Source organism: Callithrix jacchus, chromosome 1, assembly GCF_049354715.1.
Source record: "Callithrix jacchus isolate 240 chromosome 1, calJac240_pri, whole genome shotgun sequence".
Taxonomy (NCBI): Eukaryota; Metazoa; Chordata; class Mammalia; order Primates; family Cebidae; genus Callithrix; species Callithrix jacchus.
The window spans coordinates 171,205,755-171,228,057 of record NC_133502.1 but is presented as its reverse complement, the minus strand read 5'-3'; the positions used below and the strand labels follow the sequence as shown (position 1 = coordinate 171,228,057).

Sequence of the window (22,303 nt, the reverse complement as noted above, 5' to 3'; positions counted from 1 at the left end):
ATAGCAATAAATGCCCATATGAGGAGAATGGAGAGATCGAAAATTGACACCCTATCGTCAAAATTGAAAGAGCTAGAGGAGCAAGATCAAAAAAACTCAAAACCCAGCAGAAGACAAGAAATTACTAAGATCAGAGCTGAGCTGAAGGAGATTGAGACACGAAAAACCCTTCAAAAAATCAATAAATCCAAGAGCTGGTTTTTTGAAAAGATCAACAAAATAGACAGACCACTAGCCAGATTGATTAAAAATAAAAGACAGAACAACCAAATAGATGCAATAAAAAATGATAAAGGGGAAATCACCACAGATTCCACAGAAATTCAAACCATCATCAGAGAATATTACAAACAACTATATGCGCATAAACTAGTAAACCTGGAAGAAATGGATAAATTCCTGGACTCCTGTGTCCTCCCAAGCCTAAACCAGGAGGAAGCTGAAACTATGAATAGAACAATAACAAGGTCTGAAGTCGAGGCAGCAATTAAGAGCCTACCACACAAAAAAAGCCCAGGTCCAGACGGGTTCACAGCTGAATTCTACCAGACACACAAGGAGGAGCTGGTACCATTCCTTCTAAAACTATTTCAAACAATCCAAAAAGAGGGAATCCTTCCCAAATCATTTTATGAGACCAACATCATCCTGATACCAAAACCCAGCAGAGACCCAACGAGAAAAGAAAACTTCAGGCCAATATCCATGATGAACATAGATGCAAAAATCTTCAATAAAATATTGGCAAGCCGATTGCAACAGCAAATCAAAAAACTTATTCATCATGATCAAGTAGGATTCATCCCGGGGATGCAAGGCTGGTTCAACATACGCAAGTCTATCAACGTAATTCACCACATAAACAGAACCAAAAACAAAAACCACATGATTATCTCAATTGACGCAGAGAAGGCATTTGACAAAATTCAACAGCCCTTTATGCTAAAAACCCTCAATAAACTCGGTATCGATGGCACGTATCTCAAAGTAATAAAAGCTATTTATGACAAACCAACAGCCAATATCATACTGAATGGGCAAAAACTGGAAGCATTCCCTTTGAAATCTGGCACTAGACAAGGATGCCCTCTCTCACCACTCCTATTCAATATAGTACTGGAAGTTCTAGCCAGAGCAATCAGGCAAGAAAAAGAAATAAAGAGTATTCAAATAGGAAAGGTGGAAGCCAAATTGTCTCTATTTGCAGATGACATGATAGTATACCTAGAAGACCCCATCGCCTCAGCCCAAAAACTCCTGAAACTGATAAACAACTTCAGCAAAGTCTCAGGATATAAAATCAATGTGCAAAAATTACAAGCATTCATCTACACCAATAACAGACTTAAAGAAAGCCAAATCAAGAGCGAACTGCCATTCGCAATTGCTACAAAAAGAATAAAATACCTTGGAATACAACTCACAAGGAACGTAAGGGACCTCTTCAAGGAGAACTACAAACCACTGCTCAATGAAATCAGAGAGGACACAAACAGATGGAGAAACATTCCATGTTTATGGTTAGGAAGAATCAATATTGTGAAAATGGCTATACTGCCCAAAGTAATTTACAGAATCAACGCTATCCCCATCAAGCTACCATTGACTTTTTTCATAGAACTGGAAAAAACCACCATGAACTTCATATGGAACCAAAAGAGAGCCCGCATAGCCAAGTCAATTCTAAGCAAAAAGAACACAGCGGGGGACATCACACTACCGGATTCCAAACTATACTACAAGGCTACAGTAATCAAAACAGCATGGTACTGGTACCAAAACAGAGATAGAGACCAATGGAACAGAACAGAGGCATCGGAGGCAACACACCATATCCACAACCATACAATCTTTGATAAACCTGACAAAAACAAGCAATGGGGCATGGATTCCATGTTTAACAAATGGTGTTGGGAAAACTGGCTAGCCATGTGCAGAAAGCAGAAACTGGACCCCTTCCTGACACCTTACACTAAAATTAACTCCAGATGGATTAAAGACTTAAACATAAGACCTGGCACCATAAAAACCCTAGAAGGAAATCTAGGCAAAACTATCCAGGACATAGGAGTAGGCAAGGACTTCATGAACAAAGCACCAAAAGCATTGGCAACAAAAACCAAAATAGACAAATGGGACCTAATCAAACTCCACAGCTTCTGCACGGCAAAAGAAACAGTCACTAGAGTGGATCGGCAACCAACAGAATGGGAAAAAATTTTCGCAGTCTACCCATCTGACCAAGGGGTGATATCCAGAATTTACAAAGAACTCAAGCAGATTTACAGGAAAAAAACAAACAAGCCCATTCAAAAGTGGGCAAAGGATATGAACAGATACTTTACGAAAGAAGACATATATGAGGCCAACAATCATATGAAAAAATGCTCATCGTCACTGGTCATCAGAGAGATGCAAATCAAAACCACATTGAGATACCATCTCACGCCAGTTAGAATGGCGATCATTAAAAAATCTGGAGACAACAGATGCTGGAGAGGATGTGGAGAAAAAGGAACACTTTTACACTGTTGGTGGGAGTGTAAATTAGTTCAACCATTGTGGAAGACGGTGTGGCGATTCCTCAAGGCCTTAGAAATAGAAATTCCATTTGACCCAGCAATCCCATTACTGGGTATATATCCAAAGGACTATAAATCGTTCTACTATAAGGACACATGTACACGAATGTTCATTGCAGCACTGTTTACAATAGCAAAGACCTGGAATCAACCCAAATGCCCATTGATAATAGACTGGATTGGAAAAATGTGGCACATATACACCATGGAATATTATGCAGCAATCAGAAATGATGAGTTTGTGTCATTTGTAGGGACATGGATGAATCTGGAGAACATCATCCTCAGCAAACTGACACAAGAACAGAAAATGAAACACCGCATATTCTCACTCATAGGTGGGTGATGAAAAATGAGAACACATGGACACAGAAAGGGGAGTACTAAACACTGGGGTCTATTGGGGGGAAAAGGGGAGGGCCAGTGGGAGGGGGAGGTGGGGAGGGATAGCCTGGGGAGAAATGCCAAATGTGGGTGAAGGGGAGAAGAAAAGCAAAGCACACTGTCATGTGTGTACCTACGCAACTGTCTCGCATGCTCTGCTCATGTACCCCAAAACCTATAATCAAATAAAAAATTAAAAAAAAAAAAAAGCTATTTACTATTCTAGAAAGAAGCTTGGCAGTTTCTTAAAAAGACTTAACATGCAGCTACCAAGGTGATTCTCCTGCCTCAGCGTCACAAGTAGCTGGGAGAAAGAAAATTGTGGGACAATTGTATATTCAACTGAAAGAAAATAGATTTAGATCTCTACCTAATACCATATGTAAAAATAAATTCCAAATGTATCCAGACATCTAAAAGGAAAAAATTATAAAATTATAACAAGAAAATATAGGAGAATATTTTTTGTCATATTGGGGGTGTAATAACCCTTCTTTAGCAAAATAGAATCCCCAACACTAAATTAGAAGATTGACAGATTTGGCTATTTAAAAGTGAAAATGTGTGTGAGAAATGATGCCATGAAAAAAGTTAAAAGAGAAGCAAAAAGATTAGAAAAAAAACTGGACACATATATATGATGTATCCATAAGGGATTGCTTCTAAGATCCCTGTGGATACCAAAATCCATGATGCTAAAGTTCCTTTTATAGAATGGCATAGTATTTGTATATAACCTACGCACATCCTCCAGTATAGTTTAAATCATTGTGGATTACTTATAATACCTAAGGTAATGTAAATATTGTATAAATAATGGTTATACTATACTATTTATTTGTATTATTTCTTATTGTTGTAATATTATTTTTTCCAAATATTTTAAATTTATGATTGGTTGAATCTGCACATGTGGAACCCACAGATATGGAGGATCGTATGCACAGCAGACAAGATCACTATTCATATAATACAATAGATTTCAAAAAGTCAGTATAGAAATTATTAACACTCCAAGTTGTAATAGAGATGGTAGTGTTTACCAAATATTGCATATGAAAACTTATATTCCTATGCCTTGCAGTTTGGTGTGAATACACAACTACTTCTGTTCAAAGAAATATGAATTTAAGTGATGTGTGTTATTTCTGGGTTAAGGCAAAGGAAAACCACATGCAGTTCTCCAGTCTGTTTGATTTGATATACTGTAGAGGACCTCTATCAGTGTGGCTTTCTCTGGGTCACTATCTATAGAGCACCCTGATGACTCACACTGGACACATAGTATGAGCATGAAATAAAGTGTTATTGTGTGAAGATATTAAGATTTTAGGATTGATTTGCTACTGCAGCATATAGAGTCTAGTCTGACTAATGCTTCAATAGAAAAATGGGAAAACATATAAACAGATAATTCCCAGTGGAAGAAAGAGAAATGACCAATAAACATACATAATGATATGCAAATTCAGGGAACAATGAAATATTATTTTTTGATCAGTATATTAGAAAACATGGAAAATGTTGATACTATAGAGTGTTGAATGTGTGAAGAAAAAGGTGCTGTCACACACTAGATTGGCATAGAAATGCCTTTTCTGAAGGACAATTTTATAGTATCTAGCAACTTCTACTTTCATGTTTGTATATAAAGCATAGTACACAGTTGAACAATATTATGCACAAGATGTTCACAGCAGATTTGTAACAGAGAAAGAGAAATTATTGAATTGTCTAATAATAAAGGAATGTTTAAATAAATTATAGTAGCTTCTTATGAAATATCGTTAAAATCCTAGGGGCCAGTTAAAAACAATAGTGTAGATTGTAGATACTAGTGACTTGGAACCATCTCCAAGACATCTTATTAGATGAAAAATCAAGTTGTGAAATAATATATTTATACTGTGCAATTTCAAAGTGTTAATATTGATATTTGAATATATAAAGATATATTTTTATACACAATGGGTTTGTGGGTGGGAATCAAGAGGTTTTACTTTATAACTTCTGTTTGAATTACTTCACAACTAGACTGTATTAATTTGTTATCTGTGGACTTAGGGGAATAAAGGAAAATAGAAACATGTAAGACCAGAACAATTGAATCAAATTATTTTTAACATAGTGCCTTCTTTATGTCCTTTCTCAGTAACAAATATTGACACATAAAATCTAAGAAAAAGCCAAAAAACCCCAAAACTTATGATAGATAAAAATAGACCTAGGAGATAAGGGTAGGAGGTAATTCATTTGTTTAGCCCTAAAATCACAAGCCAATAGGGACCCTCTAAAGGAATCCCAACCTTGCTGTGCATTGGAATCACCTGAGAGCTTTAAAAATATGTATACCTGGGTTGCATCCTTAGAGATTCTTATTTAATTGGTGTGGGGTATGGCCTGGGCATCAGAATCTTTTTTGAAGCTTCCCAGGTAGCTAAATGGGCAGAGGAGGCAGAAAATCCCTGCCTTAGATAACGTAGACACCATTATCATGGTTTTAAATTAGATCAAATGGAATAGGGGAATTGATTTGTATGCCTCAAGAACAATGCCATTCAAAAAACACATGAAAAAATGGCCCTGATTAAAACTGATTTAAATATAGTGTCTCTCTCAAGCTGGTTATTCAGTAGCTCTCTCCAATGCTTCCCTGGAGGAATGGCCTCAGATGGGAGCAGGCAAAGCCTCTGAGTTATGGTGTCTTCTTTCCTGTTTCTAAAATCAAAGTAGAATATGGTCCCTTGAAAGCATCCCAGGGGAAAAGCCAGGAGGCCTCACTCATGATACTGTGTCAGAAAAGTTTCTGAGCCACCATCATTGCAGAAGGTGCCTCTGAGGGACAGGTCCAATCTCAGCTTTCCTAACAAGGCTCTGGGGAGGACTTGCTATTGAACCTTTAGATCCTTTTCTTTGATGTTAATTAACCACTTGGGTTGGCTACTAATAACCTAATTAAATGGAATCCAGAGATAAAAGTTTGGCTTCTCCTTGGTGAATGGGTGCTTGGGAATTAAGCTTGGAACTTCTTAGCATATCAAGTCAGTCTCGAAGTAATGATGGCCACAGCTGATCCCAACATAGTTCCCTGGTACAGAGAAACCAGGATTACCCAGGCATACCCATCCCACTGTCTAGTCAGAGAAACATGTTCCCTCTTGAGAGCAAAGGTGTTTATCTCCTGGTTAGAACTTGGCTTATCTGGTTTGGAATGCTACTGAAATAGGAGCAAAAAGGGACTCTGGGGGAGGTCATGGCTGTCCTTGGTGACCTCAGCCTCACACAGGTTAAGGTTTGGCCTCAAATATCTCTGCTTTCTCTCCATGGTGTTTGGGTAGGCACCTGGGATTGGGAAATAGTCATGGTAGTTATCTTTCCTTTACCTTGATGACTTAGTGAACATTGGTTGACATTTTTAAATTTGTTAAAATTATGTGATTAAAAACTATACCCTAGTTCGCTAGGTGGTGAAAATTATTGGAGGGTATTATGGCAAGGGAACTCAAGAAACTTTGGATTCCACTCTAAAATCCAGGTACTTTTTCCCATGACATTGCTAAGAGAAATGCCCAAGGAATAATGACAAACTGAAGCAAAACATTTTATTGTTATGTGGACTTTAGGCCCTGCATCCCAATCTAAAGAATTCTGGAAAGCTACAATGGGCTACAATGTTTGTAAACTAGTTACATTTATTTTTAAGTTTTATCTTCTTAACTTTTATATCTTTAGAGGATACAGGTGAAGATTTCTTACATGTTCTATGCTATTGCATAGTGGTGAAGCCTGGGTTTTTAGTGTACCATCATCTGAATAGTGAACATTGTACCCAATGGGTAATTTTTCAACCTGCACCCCACAGCATTCCCCCTTTTGAAGTTCCTGGTATCTGTTGTTTTCATCTTTATATACATATGTACCCACTGTTTAGCTCCCACTTACAAGTGAGAACACGTGTTATTTTACTTTCTGAGCAATGTCACTTAAGATAATGGCCTCTAGTTCTATCTGTGTTGCTGCATAAGACATGATTTTGTTCTTTTATTATGGTTGAGTAGGACTCCATAAGTATGTGTGTGTGTGTGTGTGTGTGTATACACTATCTACCTATGTATCTATCTAATATTTTCTTTATCTAGTTCTTCAGTGATGGACATTTAGGTGGGTTTCATATTGCTATTGTAAATAGTTCTTCAATAAACATATAGATGCAGGTATTTTTGTGATTCAGTGGGTCAAGTTTCATTCATCTGCATATAGCTATCCAATTTTTGCCACACCATTTATTGAATAGGGTGTCCTTTCCTCAGTGTATATTTTTGTCAACTTTGCCAAAGGTCAGTTGGTTGAATGTATGTGGCTTTATTTCTGGGTTTTCTATTCTGTTCCATTAATCTTTATGCCTATTTTTATACCAGTACCATGCTGTTTTGGTTACTATAGCCTTGTAATATAATTTGAAATCAGATAATGTGATGCCTTCAACTTTGTTCTTTTTATTTAGGATTCCATTGGTTATTCAGGCTTGTTTTTGGTTCCATATAAATTTTAGGATTTTTTCCCCCTAATTCAAAAAATTACTTTGGTAATTTGATAGAAATTGCATTGAGTCTGTAAATTGTTTCTGGAAGAGTGGTCATTTTGACAATATTGATTCTTCCAATCCATGAGCATGGAATGTTTTTTCCATTTGTTTATGTCATCTATGATTTCTTTCATCAGTGTTTTGTAGTTCTACTTATAGAGATCCTTCACTTTCTTGGTTAAATATATTCCTAGATATTTGATTTATTTTTGTAGCTATTGTAAATGGGATTGCCTTCTTTATTTGTTCCTCAGCTAGATCATAATTAGTATATAGAAATGCTAATTATTTCTGTACATTAATTTTATATCTCAAAACCTTATTGAATTCATTAATCAAATCTAAGATGGAATGGAGTCTTTAGGGTTTTCTAGATATTAATTCATATCATCAGCAAAAAGGGAAAATCTGACTACCTCTTTTCCAATATAAAAAGAGGTAGTCAGGGGGAAAGGGTGGGAGGGAGGTGAGGGATAAAAGACTACAAACTGGGTTCAGTATATACTGCTCAGGTGATGAGTGCACCAAAATCTCACAAATCACAACTAAAGAACTTACTCATGTAACCAAATACCACCAGTTCCTCAGAAACCTATGAAAATAAAAAATTTTTAAAAAGTTATGCTATAGGATGAAAGTATACCCAAGTCTTGAGGCCTATGATGACTGTAAACCTTCACTTGTAATATGTACCAGTGCTCCTTACTCCCATGCCCATCATAGACATACTCAATCTTCATCCTTCTTCATTCGGTTCAATGGTAGGCACATAAGTTTTCTCATTAGCAATGCAGGAGTCCTCAGTTGATCACAGTTGTCAGGGAAGTTAAAATTAATTTGCAATACATGTAATAAAGGAATTAAATTGAATAATATATCTTATCTTGATTCTGCCTTACCTTTGGTTAAGGATTAACAAGGGCTAAAACAAAGGGATTTAAAGACTCTTTTAAAAAAGTTTTATTTTATTTTGTGATTGACAAATAATAATTGTATATATTTGTAGAGTACAGTGTGGTATTTTGATACATGTATTCATTGTGGAATCATCAAATCAGGCAAATTAACACATCCATCAGTTCAAATACATGTTGTTTCTTTGTGGTGAGAGCACAATTCGTTCTCATTAACTGTAGTCAACTGCTGTGTAATAGATCACCAGAACCTTATTCTATCATTTTACACTTTGAGATCATCCATCTGCTCCTTGTCTAAAATACCATGAGAGATTAGTTTGTTTGACTTAGACATTTCCATCTACTAAAATATGAATACTAGGAAAGAAAGAGAAACTCACTAAATTGACGCTTTAAAAAAATATTGTGTGAAATAATTCATCTGACTGCTTTCCTAGGTCATGTAATTTGTTCCCCAACTATATTGAGGGGCTCCTTTATACTAGGCACTCTGACCCAAGAGATTCTTACTAGTAGTTTATATTTATTGATTTTTTTGACTCTGCCTTCAGTGACCATAGGAAACATTTCTGATTACATGGAATAAACCTTTCTTTATTCTGAGCAAAACAACTAGACAGATAGAGGAGACAGTGGAGATTTTTTTAATTCGGTGTTTTATTTAACCACCTACAGATGCCTAGAAATATAGTGAACATGGTGAACCTTGTTTTTACCAAAAATACAAAAATTAACTGGGTGTAGTGGTCAGCACCTGTAATCCCAGCTACCTGGGAGGCTGAGGTGTGAGAATTGCTTGAACCCAGGAGGTGGAGACTGCAGTAAGCTGAAAGTGCCACTGTACTCCAACCTTGATAACAGAGCAAGATTCTGTCTCAAAAAAAAAAAGTCAATCAGATAATTGGTGGCAGTTATTGAGAATCTATGACTCCAGAGCCCAGGACATTCAGCTTTTATGATAATTTTAAAAAGGTACCATAAAGCTGGGTGTGGAAGCTCACACCTAAAATCCCAGTACTTTGAGAGGCCGAGGCAGGAGGATGACTTGAGGCCAGGAGTCTGAGACCAACCTGGGTAACATAGCAAGACCTTGTCTCTACAAAAAATTTAAAAAATTGCCTAGGGGTGGTGGTACACACTTGTAGTCCTAGCTACTAGAGATGCTGAGGGAGGAGGATTGCTTGAGCCCAGGAGTTTGAGGTTACAGTGAGCTATGAGAGTGTCACTGCACTCTAACCTGGGTGATGGGGGTTAAGAACCGGTCTCTAAAAAGGGGGGAGGGCCCATAGCCTGCAGTCTGATGGTGAGGTGAGACTTGCACACACATACACACATGCAAAACATTTCTGACAGCTTTAAATAGAATAGAGTGACTATGTGTGCATAATATCATCGCACATATATAAATTTCTGCATAGGTATATACGAAAATTCTCTGATAATTGAATGGCCAAACTTGGCTGAATTTATAAACACAAAGAAATATAAGAGACTCCAAATAAATATGCAAAGAGTAAAGAGAATGTGATTTTCTGGAATGAAGAGATATTATGAGGTGAGTGTGTGATTTGAGCATCAATACCAAGTCATCCAAATTGTTCAATCATAGGATGAAAGAGACCACAGGGTAGAAAAGGTGAAGCTATAGTTGGTGAAGATGAAGGAAGGCTTTTTACAAAAAGAGTTGCATCAGGTACACACACACACACACACACACACACACACACACACCTTGCAATCAGGGCCCACAGATTTTATTGGTCTTTGTAGAAAACCTACCCATTTGAGACTTAATCTTGTTTATCAGTTTCTGTAAGCCCCGTTTCATGTCTTTGTTTCTTAAACTGTAGATAAATGGGTTCAACATTGATGTCAACATAGTGTAGTTGATTGTTGCTATTCGGGCCTTGACAGTATAGCTGGACAAAGGGTGCAAATAGACATAGCTAATACTCCCATAAAACAGAATCACCATGGTGAGATGGGAGCTGCAGGTGGAGAAGGCTTTGTGTTTCCCGGCTGCTGAGGGAATCTTGAGAACAGCAATGAGAATTCTTAGATAAGAGATGATGATACAGACAAATGGAGCCATCACAGAGGCCAGCCCTTCTGTCATGGCCACAATTTCATTGACAAAGGTAGAGGAGCAGGATATTTTCAGCAGAGGGTTGACATCACAAAAAAAGTGATGGATAACATTTGATGCACAGAAGGTGAGCCGATTCACCAGTAGGACATGTAGGAGAGAGTGGAGATAGGAGAAAGTGATGAGGAAGGCCAGTAGCAACACACAGCATCTGCGGTTCATAACAGTGACATAATGGAATGGGTTACAAATGGCTACGCAGCGGTCGATGGCCATAGCTGCCAGGAGATAACTATCTATGTTTCCAAAAACCAGAAAGAAATACATCTGTGCCAGACATTCAGCATAGGAAATGGTCTTTTTCTCTGATAAGAAGTTCACAAGCATCTTGGGGACTATGACTGTTGTGTAGCAAATATCAGCAAAGGACAAGATGCTTAGGAAAAAATACATAGGATTTTGAAGTCGAGGATCAGAGTGGATAGCCAAGATGATGAGAAGATTTCCAATCAAAGTGACCAGGTATATGACAAGAAATAAGGCAAAGAGTGGCCTCTGGTCCTCAGACCGAGAGGAGAGTCCCAAGAGGGTAAATTCAGAGAGTGTTGTCAGGTTGGATATTCCCATGGACTTGTACGCACCTAAAGATAAACAACACTGTCAATTAGTGACACAATTCTTATGTCATCTACCACATGCATCTTTCCTCCTTGTTCTTACACTCAATAGTTATTAATAGAGCATTTACTCTGATGTTTATTGTTCTTCCTGAGCATGGAGAAATCAGAACTGAAAATGTAATTTTCACTTTTTAAAAGATCTTTGTGGTAGATATCTGTCTTAATCAGTTCAGGTTGCTGTAACAAATTACCAGAGACTGGCCAGATTTTGTGGCTCATGCCTGTCATCCCAGCACTTTTGGAAGCTGAGGTGCATGGATAACTTGAGGTTAGGAGCTAACATTGTGAGAGCTTGTCTCTACTAAAAATACAAAAAATTAGCTGGGCATGGTGGTACATGCCTTAGTCCCAGCTACTAGGTAGGCTGAGGCAGGGGAATTGCTTGAACCCAGGAAGGGGAGGTTGCAGTGAGCCGAGATCATGCCACTGTACTCCAGCCTGGGAGACAGAGCGAGATACCTTCAAAAAAAATGATCATAGACTGGGTGGCTTAAATAACATTTACTTTTCACAGTTCAGGAGGCTGGGAAGTCCAAGATCAAGTTGCCAGCAGTTCCAGTGTCTGTGGAGGGCTTGTTTCTTGGTTTTCAGAAGATTTCTTGTAGTCTCACATGGCAGAAAGGAGGGGGAGGAAGCAAGCTCTTCTTATAAGGGCATTAATCACTCAAGAAGGCCCCAACCCTCATGACCTAAATTACCTGTCAAATACCCATCTCCAAATGCTATCACATTAGGGATTAAGTGACTTCTGGGGGGACATAAACATTTAACCCATAGCAAGAACTACAGAGAAGGGTTAGGTACAAGGAGAGAGGGTGAGAGAGAGAGAGAGAGAGAGAGAGAGAGAGAGAGAGATACTGAATCACAGGAACCACAGATGAAGACTATGAATCAAGTTCAGGTCATCTGATTAAGGATTTTAAGTGGCTAAACCACATCTAGGTAATGAAATAGTTATTTCACCTAGCTTGTAGTTGATGAATAAACCTTTTTAATAATCAAGATGTTTCTTTCCACATCATTTACAATGGAAGCAAGAAACCTAAAGTTAATCCATTAGGGGGTGGACATGCACAAATAAAGCCACATAAATAAAGTAGTAGAGTGTAGGAATTTTCAAAAGAAAACTGTAAAATGTTTGTCACTTAAAACAGATTTGCCAAATGTGGGTGAAGGCGTGGAAGGCAGCAAAACACACTGCCATGTGTGTACCTATGGAACTATCTTGCATGTTCTGCACATGTACCCCAAAACCTAAAATGCAATTAAAAAAAAAAAAAGAAAATGGAGGTAATAAATACTAACTCACAAATCCTATACACACCTAATGCTTTACGCCAATAGAGGAAAGACATCTGAGGCGAAAGCGAGAGAAGTAGGAGGAAAGAATGAGACCCAGACGTGTAGTTGTCTAGTCAGGGAAGCAAAGAGAAAAGAGGGAAAAACCTAGTTCTAAGAAGCCCAAAGCCATCTAGTGATGCCTTCCTGTTGTTAGAGTGGGGCTATCAAGTCCTTTCAGAACCAAGAAACAACAATTGCTGTTTTCAAACTAGGAAGTGCACACTGAAGTCTTATTTTGCTTTGGAAATTTGAAGGTTTTATAGACATAGTGAAATGCTTTACTCTTCAGTAAACATTTACATCCAGGCCATCATTGCCTGTAACCGCAGCACTTTGGGAGGCTGAGGCAGAAGGATTGCTTGAGGCCAGAGACCAGCTTTGGAGACTGGGAAACATAGCAATACCTCGTCCCCATAAAGAATTTTCTTACTAAATTAGCTGGGCACGGTGGCATGTGCCTGTAGTCCCAGCTACTCAGGAGGCTGAGGCAGGAGAATTGACTGAACCTAGAAGGCAGAGGTTGCAGTGAGCTGAGATCGCGCCATTTCACTCCAGCCTGGGTAACAAGAGCGAAACTCAGTCTCAAAAAAAAATTTTCTTACAAAATTAGCCAGGTGTGGTGGCATGTGCCTGTAGTCCTAGCTACTCAGGAGGCTGAGGTGGGAGGATTGCTTGAGCCTAGGAGTTCGAGGTGACAGTGAGCTATGATTGTGCTGCTGCACTCCAGCCTGGGCGACAGAGCAAGACCCTGTATTTAAAAAAAAAAAAAAGTTCATTTTGGAGCTATAAGGCAGCCTATCAATTTACACAGCCATCAGCTTAAAAACTATTGAAATTCAAAAGCTGTTTTCCTCATCTTAAAGCTTTAATTTAATTTAAGCTTAATTAAGAGCTGCTCCATTCCACTGTATGATTAGTTTGAAAGCAGTTTTCAGTATTGATAGGCTTTGGATGTTAGAGCTGAAAGGGCTCTGAACAGATCATCAGTCTAATTTCATTTTCAGAGTAGTGGCAGAAAGACTCAGAGCTTGCTCAGTGTCACTCACTGGGTCGTGGTGGATTCAGAACTAGGTCACAGATCTCCTGGCTTCTCCTGATCCCAGTTCCTTCCTCTGCAGCAGAGCAATATTTCCCACAGGAACAGCGATAATGATGACCATCCCATCCAATCTGCTTGGTTTAGCATAAAAAATGTAAAATGCATGAATCCTTCTATCAAAAAAGGTATTCAATCATCCTGTCATCTCCTGCTTTAAAAATCTCTCACGGTTCTGCATACTGAAAGAACAGAGAATAAACTGTATTTGCCTGGGAGTCAAGACCCTGGGGCCTCAACCTACCTGCCTTTCTGGTTTACTCCCTCTGGTCTTCAATATACAGCCTATACTGGACAACGCAAGGGGTCCCGTCTACACTCCATGCTTTCCCAGGGTCCCTCTGCCCTTCCCATCTGGGTCTTTTGAACACTTATCCATTCTTTGAGGCCCACCACAAGTGGCAGCTCCTCTGTGAAATCTTCCCTGATTTTTCCAACAGGAACATGACCTTTTCTACTTTTCAGTCCCGCAGCTTTGTGAAACCTTCCTCTAGAGCATGGGCCTTCTGCCTTGTATCACAGCTGTCTGTCAGCTTGCCTGCACTCTGGCTGTAAACTCTCCCATGGTAGAGAGGATGTCTTACTCCCTCACCTCTGTACCTACTGTAACACATGGTTCCTGTACAGAAGGATACTCAATGGATATTTACTAAAGCTATTTTATTATTCCAGAGTTATATAAGGCCAGAAAATGTCTTATTACAAAGTTAAAATAAAGTGATATTAACTTTATATCATTAAAAAACACTCAATTGAATGTAAACAGTTATAGGGAAAAGAAACACAGGGGATGAGAAAGTGAGGGGGACAGTGAAACTGGGTGTGAGGAAATTCTCTCCCAAGCTTTCCTACTCTCTGGCTGGTAATTCATGTCCCAAGGTCAGGGGAATGTAATTCTGGAGTAGGCTAGGGTAAAGGGAGATCAGACCTTAGAGTATAAATATACATAATCTACATTTAGGGTGAATATAAATTTGCTGTCTTATTTAATGTCCAGTGACGACTAATTATCTCCCAGAGATCATGTATTTCCACTTTCTCACCAGGCACTCTCTAGGCTGATTTCTTACCTGGAAAGGACATTACTGTCTCGCCTTATATATTCATTCCTCTCATTTCTGCTCTATGAAATAATTAGTCAAAAAGAAGACAAATCTGTGCCAAGAACTGCATACAAAAAGGTTTCTAATTGTGGAAAATCTCCCAATGCTTCTTGATTCTGAATGCTCCCTTCCCTGGATTCTTCCCATCATTCACAAGTTGTAGATATTTATAGCCCCTGTTTTCCTCATGGGAGTAACTTCTGAGACTGTGACTCAGAAGATACTCAGACTAGGTCTCTGGTGTTTAGTGGGAAAACAACCATTCATTAACTTTGTGCAGAATTGTCTCCAGGGATCCAGAGGAATGGCATGTTTTCTCTGCTCCCCCAAGAAAGTGGCCCCACATTCTCCTCTTGGAACCTTCAGAGTTAGCACAAGATCTGCTTAGCTGGGTAGGTATCTCAGATGGACAATAATTTTCTTTTCCCAGCTCTTCCTAGCTCTCTGAGAGCTTGCCTGGAAGATGTCCCAAGTAGTACTGAGGACAGAGTACCTGGCATTAATACCTGGGTCCAATTCCCCCCTTGAACCTGTAAAATATCAATTTGGCCTTCTCCTTAGTGCCTCCATTTTTTCAAAGGACAGCTACCCAAGTGTACCCCAACATCATTGGTGCCTTCTTTCCCAACCCTCCCAGGATTAGATACAGCTACCAGTTTAGCAGTGGTGACCTTATGATTCTACCTTCTAACAAAAGGTAGCCTTACAACCTTTGAAGCCAAACATAGGTCACCCTTCTTATATTAGGCAATATCCAAGTCTGCTGCTCATATATCTGATTCCCTTTCCTTGCTATCACTACGAGGGAATGTCACCAGCCTCAGATCCTCTACTCTCCTTGATTCATGTAAGCACACAGGATCCATATATCAGGGTCCCCAAATGTCCTACCTTTTTCATATTGTCCATTCCCATCACTTATTGATTTCTGGTTATAGCTTACATTTCAAGAATCTTTCTTTCTTTCCTTTTCTTCTTTTCCCCGTCTCCTAACTTTATGAAGGTATTGTTAACTTAAAATATTATATATTTGAAAGAGGAGGGGAGACTTTATTTTTTTATGTGGCTACCGCTTGCAAGGTGGCCATTTAGAGGCCAGGAAGCATGCCTACAGCCAAAACCAGAGACAGGCACTTTGAAGGAGGAGGAGTCGAGATAGGAGCATTATGCTGAACAGGTTGGCTAAACACATATTCAGCAGGTTACAGAAAGAACTATGAATATTCACAAAGACAGTCCTGACATGTGTGTATTGAACCAACATGCATGTAACATGACTCATGTTCACTTGGGGTGAAGACTTAACATTTAAATGTATAACAGTTAGGGCGTATACATCAAGAGATCTCTTTAGGAAAAGAAAGTGCACACTAGTGCACAGTTTCTGTAAACTGGCCAGAGCCAGTTCATGGTCAATGGTCTTCTCATCAGGAGAGAGTTACTAAAATCAGCCTCTTGTTCAGTCAGAGTTGTAGTTATGGCTGGTGGAACAAGGGCTGGGGTTCAGTTTGTCAGCATGTGGTGGAGCTGAAAATTAATATTGCTTATCTCAAGGCCAAGGCTGGGTTAGCTGCTAGAGAAAAAGAAAAATCTTGTGGTATTTAGAACAGTTTATTCTTTAAGTGAAGGGATAAGTGACCCCTTGCCTGGCATGTCCATAGATCCCATTTACAATTTGGTATCTTATTGCCACAAAGCGTCTGTTCTGTTTATCTTATAATGTCTATTTTAACAATAATGCTGATCGGTTGTTGTGCCTACATCATAAAAGAGAGGGTGTATAAGGAAGCCCCGTCTAACCTGCCATCCTGACATGGCTAGGAACTAAGTCTTAAGGTTTTCCTGGAGTCCCCTTGGCTACCAGGGCATCCATTTAGTAGGTGGGATGGGGAGTGGTTAGGATTTTATTTTAAGTTTACATTGTAATTGGCAAATATAAATGGTATACACTCAAGGTATACAATTGATGATTTGATACATACATTGGGAAATGATTATCACAATCTAACACATCCATCACCACACATTGTGTGTGTGTGTGTGTGTGTTTGGTGAGGACAGTTGTGATCTACTATCTTAGTACATTTCAAGGAAATACTATTATATTATTTATTAACTATATTCATTATGCTTTACTTCAGATTCCCAGAACTTATTCATTTTATAACTGAAAGTTAAGCCTTTGACCAACATCTCCCCCTTTACTCCAACCCAAGTCCCTGGCAACCACCACTGTGCTCTCTGCTTTCAACTTAAAAAGTTCAACTTTTTAAGATTTTACAGATAAGTGAGATCATAAGATATTTGTATTCTGGTTTATTGCACTTAGCATGATGTCTTACAAGTTCGTCCATGTTGCAAATGTCAGGATTTCCTTCTTTTTTGTGGTTGAATAATATTACACACACACACACACACACACACACACACACACACACATGCACGCACACACACACACACATGGAATATGCCAAATTTCCCTTCCTCCCTCCTTTCCTCCCTTCCTTCCTTTCTTTTCTTTCTTTCTTTTTTTTAAATTGTATTTGGGCTCTGGGGTACATGTGCACGCCCTGCATCCTGCAGGATTGTTTCATAAGTACATACCTGCCATGGTGGTTTGTCATAAATAGCTTTTATTGTTTTGAGATATGTTCCATTGATACCTACTTTATTGAGGGTTTTTAGCTTAAAGGGCTGTTGAAGTTTGTCAAAGGCCTTCTCTGCATCTGTTAAGATAATCATGTGGTTTTTGTCTTAGGTTCTGTTTATGTGGTGAATTATGTCTATAGATTTGCATATGTTGAACCAGCTTTGCATCCCTGATATGAAACCTACTTGACTGTGGTGGATAAGCTTTTTGATGTGCTGTTGGATTTGGTTTGCCAGTATTTTATTGAAGATCTTTGCATAGATGTTCATCATGGATATTGGCCTGTAGTTTTCTTTTTTAGTTGTATCTCTGCCAGATTTTGGTATCAGGATGATGTTGGTCTCATAGAAAGAGTTAGGGAGGATTCCCTCTTTTTGTGTCATTTGGAATAGTTTCAACAGGAATGGTACCAGTTCCTCTTTGTATGTCTGGTAGAATTCAGCTGTGAACCCATCTTGACCTGGACTTTTTTTGGTCAGTAGGCTGCTAATTGCTGCCTCAACTTCAGACCTTGTTATTGGACTACTCAGGGTTTCATCATCTTCTTGGCTTAGTCTTGGGAATGTGTAAGTGTCCAGGAATTTATCATTTCTTCCAGATTTTCTGGTTTATGTGCATAGAGCTGTTTTTAGTAATCTCTGATGGTAGTTTGTATTTCTGAGGAATTGGTGGTGATCTCCCCTTTATTGTTTTTTATTGCATCTATTCAATTCTTTTCTCTTTTCTTATTTATTAGTCGAGCTAGTGGTCTATTTTGTTGATCTTTTCAAAAAACCAGCTCCTGGATTTATTGATTTTTTTTGAAGTGTTTTTTTGTGTCTCTACCTCCTTCAGTTCTGCTCTGATCTTAGTTATTTCTTGTCTTCTGCTTGCTTTTGAGTTTTTTTGATCTTGCTCCTCCAGCTCTTTCAATTTTGATGATAGGGTCGATTTTAGATCTTTCCTTGTTTCTTATGTGGGCATTTATTGCTAGAAATTTCCATATAGATACTGCTTTAAATGTGTCCATAGGATCTAGTACACTGTGTCTTCATTCTCGTTGTTATCAAAGAACATTTTTATTTCTTCCTTCATTTTATTGTTTATCCATTCATCATTCAGGAGCAAGTTGTTCAGTTTCCATGTGATTGTGTGGCTTTGAGTGCTTTTCTTAATCCTGAGTTCTAATTTGATTGCGCTGTGGTCTGAGAGACTGTTTGTTGTGATTTCTGTTCTTTTGCCTTTGCTGAGGAGTGATTTACTTCCAATTATGTGGTCAGTTTTGGAGTAAGTGCAATATGGTGCTAAGAAGAATGTGTGTTCTTTGGATTTGGGGTGGAGTGTCCTGTAAACATCTATTAGGTCCGCTTGGTCCAAATCTGCATTCAAGTCCTGGATATCCTTGTTGACTTTCTGTCTCATTGATCTGTCCAATATTGTCAGTGGAGTGTTAAAGTCTCCCACAATAATTGTGTGGGAGATTCACACAATTATAATAATTGCGTGGGAGTCTAAGTCTCATTGTAGGTCATTAAGAACTTGCTTTACATATCTACATGCTCCTGCATTGGGTGCATAAATATTTAGGATAGTTAGCTCTTCTTGCTGCGTTGGTCCTTTTATGATTATATAGTGCCCTTCTTTGTCTCTTTTGATCTTTGTTGGTTTAAAGTCCATTGCATTAGAGACTAGGATTGCTACCCTTGCTTTTCTTTTACTCTCTATTTGCTTGGTAAATCTTCCATCCCGTTATTTTGAGTCTATGTGAGTCTTTGCATGTGAGATGGGTCTCCTGAATACAGCATACCAATGGGTCTTGACTTTTTATCCAGTTTGCCAGTCTGTGTCTTTTGATTGGGATGTTTAGGCCATTTACATTCAATGTTAATATTGTTATGTTTGAATTTGATCCTGCCGTTTTGTTACTGGCTGGTTCTTTTGCCTGTTAATTGACATGGCTCCTTCATTGCCTCATTATTCTTTAGCATTTGGTACATTTTTGCAGTGGCTGGTACTGGTTGTTCCTTTCACTGTTTAGTACTTCCTTCAGTAGTTCCTGTAAGGTGGGTCTTGTAGTGACAAAGTCTTTCAGCAATTGCTTGTCCATAAAAGATTTTATTTCTTCTTCACTTTTGAAGCTTAGTTTGACTGGCTATGAAATTCTGGGTTGAAAGTTCTTTTCTTTAAGGATATTGAATATTGGCCCCCCACTCCCTTCTAGCTTGTAGGATTTCTGCTGAGAGATCCCATGTGAGTCTGATGGTCTTTCCTTTGTGGGTGACTCGACCTTTCTCTCTAGCTGCCCTTAGGATTTTTTCCTTCATTTCAAACCTGATGAATCTGACAACTATGTGCCTTGGGGTTGCTCTTCTTGAGGAATATCATTGTGGTGTTCTCTGTATTTCCTGGATTTGAATGCTGGCCTGCCTTGTTAGGTTGGGAATGTTCTGTTGGATAATATCTTGAAGAGCGTTTTCCAACTTGGATTCATTCTCCTCGTCACATTCAGGTACGCTGATCAAGTGTAGATTAGGTTTTTTCACATAATCCCATATTTCTTGGAAGCTTTGTTCATTTTTTTCACTCTTTTTTCTCTAATCTTGCCTTCTCGTTTTATTTCATTGATTTGATCTTCTATCTCTGATATCCTTTCTTTTGCTTGATCAATTCAGCTGTTGAAACCTGTGTATGCCTCACAAAGTTCTTATGCTGTGTTTTTTAGCTTCATCCAGTCGTTTATGTTCTTCTCTAAGCTGGTTATTCTAGTTAGCATTTCATCTAACCTCTTTTCAACGTTCTTAGTTTCTTAGCATTGGGTTAGAACATGGTGTTTTAACTCAGAGAAGTTTGTTATTACCCACCTTCTGAAGCCTGCTTCTGTCAATTCGTCAGATTCATTCTCTGTCTTTTTCTGTTCCCTTGATGGTGAGGAGTTGTGATCCCTGGGAGGACAAGAGGTGTTCTGTTCTTCGGTGGTTTCAACCTTTTTGTGCTTTTTTTTTTTTCTATCTTCGTGGATTTATCTCCCTTTAATCTTTGAAGTTGGTGATTTCAGGAGGAGTCTCTGAGTGGGCTTTTTTCTACTGAGGTTGGAGGTGTATCTTTTTTGGCCAGTAGAGGATGTTGCTGGGCTCTCTCAGGTTCAGTCAGGTTGTTGGGTGGGTGGTCCTTCCCTGGGGTTTGTTTGCAGGTGAGATTGGCCCCACCTTCCCAATGGCGTTTCTTCCAGAGCTTTAACTTCCTGGTTGGGGTCAAACTGGTGTATTTGCTGCCTAACTCTCTAGCGAGGGCTTCAGTTTGAGCTCTGTGGAGGTGGGGCCTGCCAGGCCTTATGGTCTGTTTCTCTGCTTTCAACTCTGCCTCCCTCAGTGGGACGTTCCTTCCCGCTGCCTAGTCCAAAATCCCTCCCAGGACCCTGGGACAACTTGAATGCCCAGTGGTAGCGGCTGCTCAGATTTGCATCGACTACCCTTGGTGTCCCACCATCTGTCAGGGCTCTCGTGCACCTTGGGTTGCAGGAAGGATGAGGTAAGCACAGGATCTGAAAGGGAGCACTGTGGGGGTTAAGTACCCCACTCCTCCGAGCCGGCTGCACGTTTCAGGTGGGGACGTGCCCCGCCCCTCCCCCATCTTGATTTGCCCTCCTGGGCGGCTCATGCCCTGCGGCTCCTTCCCTGGGCCTAAATTCAGGGCCCTATCAGCCCCACAGAAAGGAACCCGTCTTCTCATTTGGAATCGTGAAGTCCTCTAGCCCTCTGAGTTTCATTTGCTGGGAGCTGCATTTGGGCGCTGGCTTCTCTCGGTCATGTTGGTGCCCCCCTCCTTTCTTTCTTTCTTCTTTCTTTCCTCACCATGTTGCCCAGGCTGGAGTGCAATGGTGCAATCAAAACTCACTACAGCTTTTAACTTCTGGGCTCAAGCAATCCTCCCACTTTAACCTCTCAAGTAGCTAGACCTACAGGAATGTGCCGCCACATCTGCCTAACTAAAAAAACCCTTTTTTTGTAGAGATGGTGTCTTGCTATGTTGCCCAACCTAGTTGCAAACTCCTGGCTTCAAGTAATCCTCTGGCCTTGGTTTCCTAAAGTGCTGGGATTACAGGTGTGAGTCACTGTGCCTAGCTACCACATTTTCTTTATCTACTCATCTGTTGATAGGTACCTAAGATGATTCTGTATCTTGACTACTGTGAATAATATTGCAATGAACATGGGGTGCAATATCCCTTTGAGAGACTGATTTAAGTTATGTTGGAAACTCAGAAATGAGATTGCTGAATTCTATGGTAGTTATACTGAAGTGGTTTCGCTGTCTGGGGAAATACCTAAGGTTTGTTGTCTCACAGTAAAGAGAACAAAGACACCGACACACACACACACACACACATGGAGTGGGTTTAAGAGTGGAAAGTTTAGTAGGCATAAGAAAGAAGAGAGAGAGAGAAAAAGAGAGCGTTCTCATGCGGAGGAAGGGGGCATCCAAGTGGGTTTCCAGGTTTGGTGCTAGTAGTCAATTTTATAGAGGGGCTTGAGGAGTCAGTGTTGGATTTACATAGGGCTCAGGGTTTTGGTTTGACCAGATGTGCCATTTGCTCTTGAAGAAATGGGCCGCCCCACTTTAATCTTTTATTACGCACATGGGGCCTTTACCTGGCTGGCTGTGACTCTCACATGCCTGGCAACAAGAAAAAGGGAAGAGGGAGTTGCCATGTTGGATATACCTGTCATCTGGCATAGCTGCTGGCATTTACCTATGTAAGGTTCCAGCTTGCTTATCTATGCTTGCAACTTGATTTTTCAGGCTGCTTTTTATCAGAAAAGAAATGATTTGGGGGCTGCTTTTTATTAAAGGAAAATTCCCACCGAGAACTCTTTCACCCTTGCTAACTGCCTAAATAATT

General features: G+C 39.5%; 2 protein-coding genes across 2 annotated transcripts in view; one reads left to right on the top strand and one right to left on the bottom strand.

The window, feature by feature from the left end:
- Positions 1 to 22,303, top strand: part of LOC103794845 (olfactory receptor 1L8) — a 390,653-nt gene that overhangs the window by 204,277 nt on the left and 164,073 nt on the right.
- OR1L3 (olfactory receptor, family 1, subfamily L, member 3) lies at positions 8,499 to 11,648 on the bottom strand. Its single transcript, XM_002743273.7, has one exon. It carries the CDS (start codon positions 11,179 to 11,181, stop codon positions 10,207 to 10,209), a length of 975 nt encoding a protein of 324 aa, XP_002743319.1. The 5' UTR covers positions 11,182 to 11,648; the 3' UTR covers positions 8,499 to 10,206.

Coding starts and splice junctions, on each gene's coding strand:
- OR1L3 (XM_002743273.7), bottom strand. CDS start 11,181: ATGGGAATATCCAACCTGACAACACTCTCTGAATTTACCCTCTTGGGA.